At 46.7% G+C, this 15,549-nt stretch overlaps 1 protein-coding gene across 1 annotated transcript; it reads left to right on the top strand.

Annotated features, from left to right (window-relative positions):
* Nucleotides 1-5,936: 5,936 nt before the first annotated feature.
* On the top strand, nt 5,937-8,489 carry LOC123067300 (uncharacterized). The gene is made up of 4 exons (XM_044490158.1): nt 5,937-6,098; nt 6,182-6,355; nt 6,438-6,523; nt 8,486-8,489. The coding sequence occupies exons 1-4, from the start codon at nt 5,937-5,939 to the stop codon at nt 8,487-8,489; spliced, it is 426 nt and encodes a 141-aa protein (XP_044346093.1).
* Nucleotides 8,490-15,549: the final 7,060 nt, after the last annotated feature.

Genomic DNA, 15,549 nt, shown 5'->3' with positions numbered 1-15,549 from the left:
GGCTGCTGCAGCCGGTCGCGGCTCCGGCCGGCCCCGTCCCTCCCGTCCCCGACCGCCCCTGCCTCACCACCCCCTCCACCGCCGCGCCCCCTGCCACGCCCCTCTCTGTGAGATACTTTTTTTCTTCATTTTTTTCATTTTTTTGCTACTGTTGCATGGATGAATGAATGCATGGATGGATGTTGGATGTTAGATGGATGTTAGATGTTAGATGTTGGATGTTGGATGTTGGATGTTGGATGTTAGATGGATTATAGAAGATGGATGTTGGACGTTAGATTTTTATTATGATGATTTTGTCATTTGAGTTGTGCTCCAAAATTGGTATAAGATGAGTGGTTATTTTTATGATGATGATCTTGTCGAAAAAATTGAACCGGACAAAATTGGACACTTGACAAAAATTGAACCGGACAAAATTGGACACTTGACAAAATTGAACCGGACAAAATTATGATATGATGAGTGGTTATTTAATCATGATGATCTTGCTAAAAAAATTGAAGGACAAAATTTGACACTTGACGAAACATGATTTTTTTCAGAGTTAAAAGTATCAATGCTTAATGTGATGTGATGACCTAATTTTTTTTCACTCGGTGTAATTAACAGGATTTGTGGTGTTCCATCTTCGTGGAGTGATCGTCGACGTTGGAGGTGTTGGTCCATGATCGTCCCTCTCCTTTGATCGACTACATCGGAGGGTGAGCAACAATTCCATGACCTCGTCCCCTTTTTCCCATGTCACTAGATTGAATTTTCACATCAAGTCGCGTAACCTAAGTCTCCCGTCCGAAAGGGTTGCATCGATAAATATGCATTCAATTGCATATTTATCACCGCAGCTCTTTCGGATTGTCCAGCGCTTTCCACGGACAGCCCGAGGATGTGTAGATTGGGTACGTTGTTCATGCTCTACCCCGTTCCAAGACAGGATTTCGGTGGTGCCTCCCTGTTGTTCTCCGGATGCACATTCTCTCGGCATTTTGCCGAGACGTGTATTTGGAGAACAGCGGGGAGGTGCTGCCGAAATTTTGTCTCGGAATGGGGTAGAGCATGGACCGTACTCAATCTACACATTCTCGGGTGGGATTAGGACCCATCTTTACCTATTAGAGATGTAGCTAGATTACTCGTCAACCTTGTAAAAAAATAAAATATTGATGTGGGTAATTTAAATGAATCATTAATTTTGTTGTGTGGCTTCCAATAAAGCAGAGATGGCAGATAATCAGTGGATGTATAGTGGGTTTTTCCATCGGAATCAAGTAACAACAGAGTGGGTCGAGAAAACTGATGTGTTTTTGAAAGAGATATTCCGTAGTCCAATGAGGATGGTGCCAGAATGCCCGTGTGCCAGATGTAAGAGACGTATCCGCAGAGATAAGAGTGAGATGACTAAGCACCTTCGCACGTTGGATTTATGCCCAACTTTAATATGCCGATAAACTTTGCCCAGCGGGACCGTGGTAGAGAGGATGTGATACGACAACGCGTCGCTGGTTATGAGGACGATGGGGTTAGAGACATGCTAGATGATGTCTTTGCTGCATAGCCGACACCTCCGTCACATTTAGCGAATGAACCGGAGGAGCCGGAGGAAACCGCAAAGGCCTTCCTGGAAATCTTGGCCTCGTCAAAGAAACCTCTCTATGAGGGTGCCAAGCTGTCTGTGCTGGATGCCATCTTGCAACTGATGGCAGTGAAGGCTGAGTACGGCTGTAGCCGAGGTTGCTTCGAAGCATTTCTGGAAGTATGGGCTAACAGCCTGCCCGAGGGCCATGAACTGCCGAAAACCATGTACGGTACGAAGAAAATCATGAAGGCGCTCTCCATGGACTATGAGAAAATACATGTTTGTCCAAAGAATTACCTTTTGTTTAGGCATGAGTATGCGGATGACAACTACTGTAGGAACTGCGGTTCCTCTCGGTATATTGAGGTGGTCGATAAGCATGGTCAGAAGTGGCAGCTAAAAATCCCTGTGAAGGTTCTTCGGTATCTTGATTTTATAAAAAGACTGCAGCGCCTTTTCATCACCGAGGAGTCTACCAAAATGATGAAGTGGCACAAGGAAGGGAAAAGGTGCAATCCAAAAAAAATTGTACATACATCAGAAGGTGAAGCATGGAAGTCATTCGATATAAAGTACTCGGAGGAAGCAGCCGAGGCTGGGAATGTCAGAATTGCTATAACAGGTGATGGGTTCAATCCATATGGTATGTCGTCTAATCCATACAGCTGCTGGCCCATATTTGTTATTCCACTCAATCTCCCTCCCGGCGCCATAATGCAACGCAAGACCATGTTCCTGTCGCTTATAATTCCGGGGCCTGAATATCCAGGAAAGAATTTGAGTGTGTTTATGCAGCCGTTGGTGGATGATTTGCACCATTCTTGGTACTTCTCGAGGTTGACATACGACCGGCATCTGTAGAAAATTTTCTTGATGAAAGTTTGGCTACAGTATTGGATGCATGACTTTCCCGGCTATGCCCTGTTCTGCGGATGGTGTACAAGTGGAAAGATGCCTTGCCCAGTGTGCATGCAGGCCTTGATTTTCATTTGGCTGAAGAAGGGTGGCAAGTATGTTGCCTTTGACCAGCATCGACAATTCCTTCCTCCAGACCATCCTGATAGGGAAGACAAGAAGAACTTCACAAAAGGCAAAGTTGTCCATGAAGTAAATGAGATTCCAACGTTTTCTGGTGCGGATGTGCTTGCTCAGCTCAAAGCTCTTAAGCCTGCCGGTCAAGGGAAAGGCAAAGGCAAAGGCAAAGGCAAAGGCATCGGTAAAGGGAAAAAAAGTTTTGAAGGATATGGTGAGACGCACAACTGGACTCACATTACCCCCTTCATGCAGCTTCCCTATTTTAAGGACCTCAAACTTCCATACAACATCGACGTGATGCACACCGAAAAGAATGTCGCAGAGTCCCTTTTTAACACGATCCTCAACATTCCTGATAAGACAAAGGATAATGTTAATGCTAGAGTCGATCAACAGAATATTTGTGATAGACCACGTCTTCACATGCAACCTCCCACAGGCAGTCGAAAATCTTGGTTCAAGCCAGATGTTGACTTCGTACTTAAAAAGGATCATAAGATGGAGGCATTCAAGTGGCTGAAACACGTCGTGATGTGCACTGATGGTTATGCGTCGAATATAAGTAAGGGGGTCAATCTTTCAATGGGCAGAGTGACCGGGCTCAAGAGTCATGACTATCATGTATGGATTGAGCGGATTATGCCGGTGATGGTTTGGAGCTATGTTCCCGAGCATGTCTGGCGTGTGCTTGCGGAGTTAAGCCATTTCTTCCGAACGCTTTATGCTAAAGAAGTATGTCCTGAGAAGATAAAAGAAATGCATAAGAAGGCGCCGGAGTTGATATGCAAGCTAGAGAAGTTCTTCCCGCCAGGCTTCTTTACTCCGATGACACATCTCATTTTGCACCTTGCGAACGAGGTATTGTTGGGGGGCCCTGTGCAGTATCGTTGGCAGTACGGCCCTAAGAGACAGAACAAGCATCTGAGACAGAAATGTGGAAACAAAGCTAAGATTGAAGCTTCCATAGCTGAGGCAGTTATCCTAGAGGAGGTGGCAGACCTCAGGACAGCCTACTATCCGGACCATGTTCCCACGTTGCACAATAAGGTGTCTTGATACAATACAGAAGAACCCAAGTATAAACCCAAGTTGCCTCTATTCACCGGGCAAGGTGGCAGGGCTGGATGCTCGACATCTTATGTCATGCCACGAGATGAGTGGGAGGATGTCATGTTCTATATCTTGCACAACATCAAGGAAGTTGAGGATGAGTGGATGAGGTAATACCTTTGCACCATTCTTTTAGTCAATTCGTTATGTTCACTTTGCCTAGTTCTTATACCGCTTTTCTTATTGTAGTCGATTCGTTGAGGAAGAATGGACAGGAATGCTGCCTCCTACTGAAGCGGAGGCACTTGCACTTCTCCGAAAGCGTGCTGATGGAAGGAAAATTTTCGTTGCGTGGTTCATGGAGAAAGTAATATTTCACACTTCCCTATTACCCATTTCACACTTCCAATTAAACTCATGCACCCTATAATTTCAATTAAACTTGTAGGGAAATGATCCGAACGAATCAATGGATGAAGAATTGAGATGGGTTTCCATGGGTTTTGACCCTACCATCATGACATGCCAAAAGTATGATGTGAATGGGTATCTCTTCCATACAGAGGAGCACCAGAACAGTCGGCCTGATCCCAAAACCATAAATACCGGAGTCTTCACCGAAGGAGATAATAATGTAGATTACTACGGAAGGGTAGGAAAAATATACGAGCTTACATTCAAATGTGGCCGTAAACACCTAAGTCTCATTGTGTTCAAATGCCAATGGTTCGACCCCAAAAAGGGTCTGAGACATACGCCTTCTGTTGGTTTAGTTGAAGTTAAACCATCAACCGTCTATGCCAGAGCTGATCTCTTTATCGCCGCTACCCAGGCCACACAAGTATATTATCTGCCTTACCCATGCCAGAAAGAGTACCTAAAGGGTTGGGAAGTTGTGTTCAAGGTGTCGCCACATGGTAAGCTACCGGACCCGAACGATGATGATTACTACAACATAAACCCCATGACATACAAGGGAGTGTTTTTTCAAGAGGAACATGATGACGTGGTCCGAAACAAGGAGGATGATGACTTGGATTATGTTGACCTGGACCCAGACGACGACGGCGTCCGGATTGATGGTGAGGCAGTTGTGAATCAAAGAGACATAATTATGCTTGAAAATTTAAATGAAGACGCTGACGCTGACGATGAGGAAGAGCCTCCACCTCCGTCAGACAACGAAGAAGATATGCGGGATAGTGATGATGAGACCGGTCGACAAATAGATTACAATAGTGATGATTCATATGGGTTCTAGAAAATGTATGTTCTTTTAATAATGTTCTCTTCCGTTATTAATGTCTTTCCTGTATGCTTGTTTTTTTATATCCTTACTAATTGTTTATTCTCTTCTCAATGCAGGTTTGCTAATCATGGGCAAGTCCAGCGGTGCCAGTTTCCTCAGTAAACTCAAAGGAGGACTTACTCGGAGTGGACGAGCCCACAAGGTTCCCTCCCGACTACGCGAGGATGGCACCCTAGAGGAGGAGGGGGTGGGGGGAGAGCCCCTAGAGGACGAGGAGGTGGGGGGAGAGGCAACCGGGCCAAAAAACTCCGGCCCGTGTCCGAAATAGGAGGGTCTTCTTCGATGCCCTCCTATGCTGATGCAGCTTCTGAGTCTGAGGAGGAGGAGTATATTCCTGATGTCGAGGAGGAGGAGGGTGAGGAGGAGGCCGAGGAGGAGGGTGAGGAGGAGGGCGAGGAGGGTGGAGGGGAGGTTGACCCCGAGTTGTGGGGTGACTTGCCACCGGGTGCTCCGCAGGGGTGGCTGCGTGGTAATGCCGGAGTACCTACACCACCTTCTATCGAGGCGCACAAGTGGCTCATTGAACCTGCGGGGACAGAGTAAGTGCATCTCAATCATACTTTCAACACATGACAACATTTTTTTATTGTACACATGGCAACCCTTTGATTCTTTTGCAGTAACTGGATCCTTCGCGGAAAGGGTCATAAACCGAACGGCCTTCTCACTGTCCTGTTGAAGCAGTTTTGGCCTGGCCTATTCTGCCCGCGGCCAGACAGGGACCCACAACTGCGTGTTTTGGCCACAAGCTGGGCCCACTACGAGGCTTGCAGCAACGCGGAGTACGGGACGGCCGCTAAGGCCATGATCACCAAATTTTGGGTAAGTTCCCTTTTGAATCACTTGTCTTTAGTTTCGTTCATAGTTTATCATTGAATCACTCAACTCATGCCTTGTTTGCTTCTGGTTTATGCATGATTGTAGCAACTCTATAGAGTTCTTGACGAGCACAAGGCCAGAGCCGACATGGTCTTACTTGCGTCTGCAAAGAAGAAAGCTTGTCAGTTGCAGTACGAGGTGCGTTGGGTTGCCATCTCACAGTACTACCACATCTACCTGCAACAAAAGATGACCAAAACTCAAGCACAGAGGCAAAAAATTACCATGAGCAGGGAGCAGTTCATGATGGTAACTATTACTAACTTTTCATTGTTTCAAGGAGTCAACTATATGTTTCGTGCTCACATGTCATGCTTCCAAAATTTGCATAGGTTGTTCCTCGTTGGTGCTATGGAAGGCATGATGGATGGGCGTGTTTGGTGGATAGGTGGGTCGGTGACGATCCAGAGTTTGTTGCCAAGAGCATCAAGGCCCGGGCTAACCGTGGAAAAGACGGGACACACGGCCAAGGAAACAGGAACCACTGGGGCTTCAAGGCCATGAAGGTATATCTATATGAAAGATGCATTTTGGTTCTTCTTTATCGTCATGTTCTTATGTATGGCTAACTTCTGTTTGACATTGCAGGAGGACAAGTTGCAGAGGCCGCTCTCAGACATGGAGTTGTGGAAGCTGGCCTGCGAGCGGAGTGATCGCAAGGAGGGCGAGAGCCAGTACTACGGCAACACCGAGCGACACCTGGAGTCTTACACTCAGAACTATCAGAAGTTGCATCTGGATGTTCCCGTTCCTGAGGTTGCCCAGTCTCAGATCGACGACACGGCGGTGGTGGCCATCCAGGGTAAGTCCCATGGCCGGTATCCGTGTTTCGATGGCTTGATCACTCCGTCGATCTCGTACACACGGCTTCGAGCTACCAACCCGAGCCCGTTAAAGAGTATGGGGCGTTCGCAGCCTCCCTTAGTCCGCCAACGTGCTGTAAGTACTTGCCCTTATCTTCTTTGTCTCTATCTTTCTTAGTTTATTTTCATCACTGCCCACTTAGAAACAACCTCAATTTTGTAGGCATATCAGGCCTTTCTCGAGCATAGGCATATTGAGGTGAGGGAGTACTTGCAACGAGTGAAGGCAGACGATGATTACAGCCGTCAAGTGATGGCGGTTAGTTTTGCCCTCTTAAACCAAGCTCAAATTTGCACTTTCATTCCTTCTGACTTTGTTGATCACGGCTTGTTTCTAAGTGGACTTGTTTAACTAACATCCAGGCTATGTTGGCGTCTTGGACTAACTGCACGGAGCCACCACAAGTTGGACCCCCACCACCACTTGCGGGAGACGCCCCACACATTCCCACGTTCGAGGAATGGCTGGCACTAGGCGGTGATACTCCGGTTAGTAAATTTGCCTAACTAATGACAAACTAGTTCTCGTTCATTCAACACTATCATGTCATATTTACCGTTAGAATCTTCTTTCAAACATGTAGGGGACCGGTGGCTCAACTCCTGCTCCGTCGACCCCAATCACTCCGATCTGGCAGAGTGATGGTGGTCGCGGTGGCGGTTTTGGCGGAGGAGGACTTGGCGGTGGCGGTTTTGGCGGAGGTGGACTTGGTGGTGGTTTTGGCGGAGGTGGACTTGGCGGAGGTGGTGGTTTTGGCGGAGGTGGACTCGGTGGTGGTGGTGGTTTTGGCGGAGGTGGACTCGGTGGTGCTTGATGTCGATGATGATTCCGTGTATGCGACCATTGTGCCATGTCTTTCATGTTTCAACTTTTATGATGTTTCATGTCTTGCACTACTCTTATGTTCGTGGACTTTCGCTGGTGATGATCTTTAGATGATGAACTTGACTATGTTCAAATGATGTTGATGAATTGTCATATTTCATATTATTCTGTTTTGAAATGTTGTCAAATGAATTGGAAAAGAGAAAACAGGGAAAAAAAACTATGCCTATGGCAAAGCCGTCGGCATAGATACGCTCAGGAGCCACCAGGAGGCGACACATGGCCGGGCTATGCCTACGGCAAAGCCGTCGGCATATATTTATATCTATGCCGACGGCTTTGCCGTAGGCATAGCCCTGCCACCAGGTTAAACCAGGGGGCGACACGTGGCAAAGATATGCCTACGGCAAAGCCGTCGGCATAGATTTAACCTATGCCGACGGCTTTGCCGTAGGCATATCTTTGCCACGTGTCGCCTCCTGAGCCGCTAGCAGTTTTGACGGCGCCGTCCGTTGCCGTCAGACGGAAAACTACGCCGACGGCTAAACTATGCCAACGGCTGCGCCAGGGCCGTCGGCATACCTCCCTATGCCGACGGCATTATTATGCCGACGGTCTGACAGGAGTATGCTGACGTGATCTACACTGACGGGGCTATGCCGACGGCAGCCATCGGCATAGATCTATGCCGACGGCTTAGGGGCCTATGCCGACGGTCCCTGGCCGTAGGCATAGACCGCGAGTCCGGTAGTGATTTGCATATAAGCATTCGTACTTCTGCATGTCGAACACTTCGATATGAAGCTCCTGGGTAAAAAAAAGAGGAAAAAATTGAGCACCACAGGCAACTCATAGACATTATTGTTTTCAAGTTTTTGAGGGAAATTATTGTTTTAAGTTATTATAGCTGCGTAGATCATTTGGATATGTTCATGGCTATTACACAGATGAAAATAAGTGCCACACGCACAATTGGATGGGATGTTTATGGCTACAGATGTAGTGTGCTCTTTTAGTCGTTGTGAGGGGTTGCTATGGATGGTGTATGTATTTGTTGCGTCTCTTTATTCAAGGAAGTGTTACCTACCGAAGTAAAGTAATAGCTCGACCACTGCATCCTCCGTTGTTACCTTTTTCCCATCGATTATTATTGTATATTTTTTCTTCGACAAAGAGTCAAAGGGTAATCATGTAGCAGCATTTGAAAAGACCTGGAAAATAATGTTGCGCCATGTACACTAGTATAAAAACACCTAATAGTCCCGGTTCGTAAGGGCCTTTAGTCCCGGTTCATGAACCGGGACTAATGGGTCGTTACTAATACCTCCACCCATTAGTCCCGGTTCAAACACGAACCGGGACCAATGTGCCTCCACGTGGCCCTGTGCGCCGAGCCCAGTCAGGGGGCCTTTGGTCCCGGTTGGTGGCTCCAACCGGGACCAGAAGGCATCCACGCGTCAGCATTCCAGTGGCGGGGGGTTTTGTTTTTTTTTTGAAAGAAAGGGGGGGTTGGGGGTTTTGGGGGGTTAATTTAGGTGTTTCATATATTGTGTTAGCTACCTAATTAATAGAAAGAAGTGTCCTCTCTTATGTCCGTGCTTGGTCGACGCTACGTACTATATATACATAAGTGATCGAGAGAACCATTGAGTACAGAAGTTCGTCATGCATACCGAGAGAAGTGATCGATCGACCTCTCCTTCTCCGAGAGATTGGCCGAACAACAAGTTTTCGTATATCATGTATCCAACGCTACTGGCTACATACATGTACAATATGTATAAGATCTCTTAATTACAAACCCCTAGCAATTGAAATCAATTTGCACATGGTATTCTCCGGTTTTATTGATGACGTGGTCAAGAAAGAATCCCGCCAATTCCTCTTGAATTGCTTTCATGCGATCTGGTTCTAGGAGTTCATTCCGCATCTGCCACGTCTAATTTGAAGAAGCTGGTTACTTAATACATATATATGAATGAAACTCAACATAAATGATGGTGTAATAAAATGAAATTGTGAATATTATTGCTTACGCACTTCATATTGTCTTTGAGAGTAGCCCCGCTTGTTTTTCAAAGTCGCGGTGTGGATGAACTCGCACACGTAGTATCCACAGAAATCATTCCCTTCTTCCTGCCACAAGCACTTTACGAGAAATAGAGGTCAATCAAACTGATAATGAAGCATTATAAATGGCATTGATGAAAGTATAGCTATAGAATCAACGGGAGATGCGCGCAACTAGCTAGCCAGTAGTACTTACTTTCGGGTATGTATATTGCAGCTCCTTCGGCAGTTCCGGAGCTTCTGCGGTGAACTGTTTCCAAACCCCACAAGACAAAGAAAATAATTATTATTACTTGAGATATCAGGAAATGAACAAAAAGTTGCCGATATGGTGCGATAATGATCGATTGTACTTACTTGCTGAGCATTTCAGTCATGTCTGCATAGGTTTTGGGATCTTTCCGTCTCGAGTCTAAGACGGTTACTAGTCCATGCTCAAGCTTAATCTCCAGAAGAATATAGTGGTACCTGCGCACGCATGCATAACTCATCAATTACATTACTATAACCTCGCTCGAGTCATAAGGGAAACCGAATATGCACACGACAGTAACACTCACTTGCCGTTGTAAGGAAAGAGTATGGTATCTTTGTTTTGATTTTTGATCAACGATCGTAGCAAGTTGTCCTCGGCCTCTTGGACGTCCTTTTTAACCAGAAATTCATCTATGATATTTGTGTTAATGAACCCAATATCATAAATTTCTTGTTTTTTGCACTCGACAATCTTCAATCTGCATAATATATTGAGGATAATTAATTATAAATACATGAAATGAAAGAGCCGAGCTATATATAGAGACTTAATGACAGAAATAGTACTTACACACAGTAGCAAAAGACCATTAGTTTATCGAGGGCCTTTTGATTGAAGAACGCGAAGAACTCATCAAATGGAACAGTCAACAGATCATTTGCAACGAGGTCGTGCTCCTCTTTAATATTCAGATACAAAGCATTCGTACCCCCAGACTCTCTGCAGGTTTCCATGTACCAATTATGGAATCTTCGCATCATTGTTGTCAGAGATTTTTCATCTTTGACGAGAAGCTTCCCGTACTCGTATCTGTGTTCGTCCACCTCCAAGAAATCAGGAAGTTGATCGTCAGGCAGGTAATCTGCAAGATTGCCATAACCGGCCACCGTCCCCAGAGAATTAGACACATTGAGCGGGGGGCACGATTGCTGTGCTTGTTCGCCGAGCTGGGCAAATTTTTTTCCCTTTGCTCGTTCTTTTAACCTGTTAGCACTGACAGTAGTTCCGGACCGCTGGGCTTGGAGATATGTCTGTTCAGTAATGCGCTCATAGTTGGTTCTCGGCGGAGACTTTGGTGGTTTCCTCAGGGCATCGATAGTGCGCTTTGCTTTCACCGGATCTATTCTCCTCCAGAGGTGGATGTCTCTTTGCTTTCACCCCTTCAAAGAACTCCTTCACGTGGGTCCGCACAATCCTATCGTTTTCCTCCTTGGTCCTCTCATACGGTAACTTATCTAGAGGCTTGAGAGGTGGACCGTATCTGTATTGCCTCCCGCCTCTGGTTGTGCTGCTAGACGCCAGAGCAGATGGAGCGGCTGCGGCGTCTGTCTTCTTTCATGCTTCCTTACTAGGCGCAGGAGAAGGAGTACGACACGCCGGAGCAGCCGGGGCGGCGGCGGGTCTCTTCGCGGAGGCGGAGAAGCAGGAGGCTGCTGGCTGCTCGGGAGCGCCGGCGCAGGCGGAGAAGGAGGCGGAGTGCCGCCACGCGTGCCCTGATCGTCACACGCCGGAGGAGGAGGCGGTGGAGGAGGCGGAGTGCCCTGACTCGCCGGAGGAGGAGGAGGAGGCGGAGGCGTCCAGTTCGGAAGGTTGATGAGCTCCTTCCGCCATAGGCATGGAGTCTTCAGAGCAGAACCCAGCCTAGTCTTCCCTTCACCGGTAGGGTGGTCAAGCACGAGGTCCTCAAATCCCTCCGTTATTTCATCCACCATCATCTTAGCATATCCTTCTGGAATCGACCGGCAGTGATAAGTTGCTCCGGATCCAGTAGGATAAACAGAGCCAACAGCCGCCTTGACCTTCAAATTCATCCATCGCGCCATAATGTGGCAATGTTGAGACTCCGTGATAGCATCCACGGGATAGCTGGCAGGAGCCGTCAAGACATGCTCCGGCTGAAGCAGCTCGGTGGAAGCCACGCTGCTTCTCCGCTGAGATGGCGGGGTAGCTTCGGGGGAAGCTTCGGCAGGTCGTTTGCTGCGATCTGCTGCTTCTCATTCCTCTAGCCCCATTACCCTTTCGTGCAGCGCCTGCAGTTGGCCCTGCTCCAGTTTCTTCCTCCTCTCGTGGGTTTTGTAACCCCCTGCGTCCGGAAAACCAACCTTCCACGGAATGGAGCCTGGCGTGCCTCATGTCCGTCCAGGGTGCTCAGGATTCCCGAGGGCCATTGTGCGCTCGTCCTTCTCCCTGTCTGGTACGAACGTCCCTTTCTGCGCTGCATTGATATACTTCTGAAGGTTCTTGACTGGTATTTCCAGTTGCTTGTCCGTCCAACAGCACATCCCTGATACAGGGTCCAAGGTTCCGCCAGCCCCGAAGAACCAAGTTCGGCAACGGTCTGGCCATCTCATTGTCTCTGGTTTGATCCCTTTTTCAAGCAGATCATTCTTAGCCTTGGACCACTTAGGCCGGGCTTTGAGGTAGCCACCTGACCCCCTGCGATGGTGAAGCTTCTTCTTCACAGCATTTTGCTTGTTTGTCGCCGACATCTTCTTACTCTTTTCCGATGTCTTGTGGGCCACAAATGCGGGCCAGTGATCTTTGATCTCCTCATATTTGCCGATGAATTCTGGTGTCTTTTTCTCCGACAAAATGGTTCAACTCTTTCCTCCACCTCCTGAATAGGGTTGCCATCTTCTTAAGAGCACAAGACTTGATTAATTGCTCTTTAACTGGCTTCTTCGGATCCTCCTCTGGCGATAGGGTGAAATTTGCCTTCAGCTGAGTCCAAAGATCTTCTTTCTGCATATCGTTGACATAAGACACCTCAGGGTCGTCCTTAGGCTTATACCATTGCTGGATGCTGATCAGGATCTTGTCCCTAACAAGAACCCCGCACTGAGCAGAAAATGCGTTCTTTGTCCGGATGGGTTCAATCATTCGCCAACGGGCGCGATTTCTATGACCTCAAACCTTTCATCCGAGCTCAACTTTTTCTTCGGGCCTCGTCTCCTTACCGAAGTTGTGCTCGATCCGGAGGGCTAGAAATTAAAAGGAAGAAGACGAGAGTAATTAATATGTGTACATATACCAAAACAATGAATGCATCAATTAACTAGTCAGCACGGGCTTAACTAATATATATATATACCTGGCCGGACTCGGTTCGGTCACCGGAGCAGTCAGCACGGTCTCCTTCTTGTACCTCAATTGGGTCATCACCGGAGCCATCATGAACATAGCCCTCTTCTTGTACCGGCATTAATGGGCCGGAGCCATCATGAACATAGCCCTCTTCTTCACCCAGTCCTTCCTCACCAACGATGTCGATGAAAAATGACGCAACAACATCAGTTCCTTCTGCGATCATCTCCCCCAACATCGCTTCTGTTGCTTCGTCTCGGTAGTGCTCCATAGTTTCTGCAAATATTTACAACATGTCAATTATTATTCAAACATGGTACAGATGGATATATATTAGTGGCAAACGTAGAACTAGCTAGCTAATCACAATAAGGAATCATGTTAGCGTGGCCTCGACGCTGCTTCTCTAGGGTTTGGGATCGCCTCGACACAACGCTTGAAGGGTTTGGGGTGGCCTCGATGACAACGCTCTTTTAACTTGGTAAATTTGGGTGGCCTCGAGAGTTTTGGTCGAGCGAGAGGGCCGAGGGGGTGCTGCCGTTGTATAGGTTATCACGGTCGAGAGGGGTATATATATCGACCGCCCCTCATGTCGAAGTTATCTCGAGGGGGCGGCGAGGGCGAAGGCAAGCAGCCTGACGGCGACAGACCCGATAAAACATAAGAAAATGAAGAAGAGATAAAAAGAGGAGAAGAAGAAAGGAATAGAGGAGAAGATCGAAGAAAAAAAGAAGAAAAAAAAAGAGGAGAAGAAGAAAGGAATAGAGGAGAAGAAGAAAAAATAGAATCTTCCTTTTCTTCTTTTTTGTTCTTCTTATTTATTTCTCCTCTATTCCTTTCTTTCTTCTTCTCCTCTTCTTTTTCTTCTTCTCCCTCGAGAAAGGAAAATAATTAAGGAAAAGGAAGAAAAGAGGAAGAAGGAAGAGAAGGAAGAAGAAGAAGAAAGGAATAGAGGACAAGAAGAAAAAATATTTTTTCTTCTTCTCCTCTTATTTTCCTTTTTTTTTTCTTCTTCTTATTTATTTCTCCTCTTCTTTTCCTCTCCTCTTCTTCTCTTTTCTTCCTCTTCTTATTTTCCTTTTTCCTCTCATTCTTTTTCTTCTTCTTCTTCCTTCTTCCCTCTTCCTCTTTTCTTCCTTTTCCTTATTTTACTTTTTCCTCTACACTAACCTAATTAAAATGCACTAACCTAAAATCGATATCTACTAACAACCTAAATAAAAAATTAATACATATATGAAAAAACATATATAAACAAAAAAATGCTATGAACATCCATTCATAGCATTTTTTTGTTTATATATGTTTTTCATCATATAGCAACCACATACATATATATATTAATTATATATATATATATTAATATAGCCACATCCATTCATCATATAGCTACCACATACATATATATATATTAATTATATATATGAAAAAAATGCAATGAATAAAAAAATACACATGTATGTATGAAAAAAGCACTAAACACAGAGCCTCGACGGGGGCGGCCGGCGAGGGCGACGACGGCGGCGGCGAGGGCGTCGGCGACGACCACGGCGGGTCGGGGCAGGGTGTGGCCGGTGACGATGGCGACGGTGACGGCGACGACGGGCGCGAGCGACGACGACGGCGTCGGCGGGGCGGCCGACGGGCGGCGTCGGGGCAGCGCCTGGCGGCGACGGGGCAGGGGCGACGACGGGGGCACGCGGACGGCGTCGATCTGGGCAGCCTGGCGGCGTCGATGAGCTCGGCGTCGTCGGGCGGGCCGGGGACAACTGGCGATGTGTTCGACAAATTTTCCTAAGTGTTGTATATATAGCAAGGGCATTGGTCCCGGTTCATGACTCCAATCGGGACTAATGCCTCCTTTAGTCCCGGTTGGTACCACCAACCGGGACCAAAGGCCTCTTTTCAGCAGCCCAACGGGCGGGAAGCGGCGACCTTTGGTCCCGGTTGGAGGCACCAACCGGGACTAAAGGGTGGGCATTGGTACCGGTTGGTGCCACGAACCGGTACCAAAGGACCCTGTGCTGCCAGCGTCGGGGCCAAAGTTTAGTCCCACCTTGCTAGTTGAGAGGGGTGCGCAGTGGTTTATAAGCCCCACTGCCGCACCCCTCTCGAGCTCCTCTCCACCATAGGCTTGCGGGCCTATTTGCTACTGCTTTGCCTGATGGGCCTGCTGGGCCTACTGCGGGCTTGTATCCTGGCCCATGGTAGGGTTTCTAGTCGTATTCAGGCCGTGGGGGCCCAGTAGGAGGCAATTTTATTTTGTTTTCTTTCCTGCTTTATTTATTTTATTTTGTTTCTACTTACACCAAAAAACTTATTGTTGCTATTTTTAATTATTTTCTAGTTTTTTTGTTTTGTTTTCTGCATTATTTATTTTCTTTTGTTTTTTGCTGTATTTTTTAATTCTTTTTGCTTTTAGTTTTACAAAAATTATAAACTTTCTGTTAGTGCCATTAGTTTTCAAATTTGAAAACACTTTTTTTGTTTTTTTGTTTTCTTTCTTGCTTTACTTATTTTATTTTGTTTCTACTTACAACAAAATACATATTGTTGCTATTTTTAATTATTATGAGGGCCGAACCATAAGACATTAAAGCA

The sequence above is a fragment of the Triticum aestivum genome, chromosome 3B (genome assembly GCF_018294505.1).
Source record: "Triticum aestivum cultivar Chinese Spring chromosome 3B, IWGSC CS RefSeq v2.1, whole genome shotgun sequence".
Taxonomy (NCBI): domain Eukaryota; kingdom Viridiplantae; phylum Streptophyta; class Magnoliopsida; order Poales; family Poaceae; genus Triticum; species Triticum aestivum.
The sequence above is the reverse complement of the archived record's forward strand: the minus strand, read 5'-3'. Positions and strand labels throughout refer to the sequence as shown.

Coding starts and splice junctions, on each gene's coding strand:
- LOC123067300 (XM_044490158.1), top strand. CDS start 5,937: ATGGTCTTACTTGCGTCTGCAAAGAAGAAAGCTTGTCAGTTGCAGTAC. Junction 6,099..6,181: donor GCAGGGAGCAGTTCATGATG/GTAACTATTACT, acceptor AAATTTGCATAG/GTTGTTCCTCGTTGGTGCTA. Junction 6,356..6,437: donor GGGGCTTCAAGGCCATGAAG/GTATATCTATAT, acceptor TTGACATTGCAG/GAGGACAAGTTGCAGAGGCC.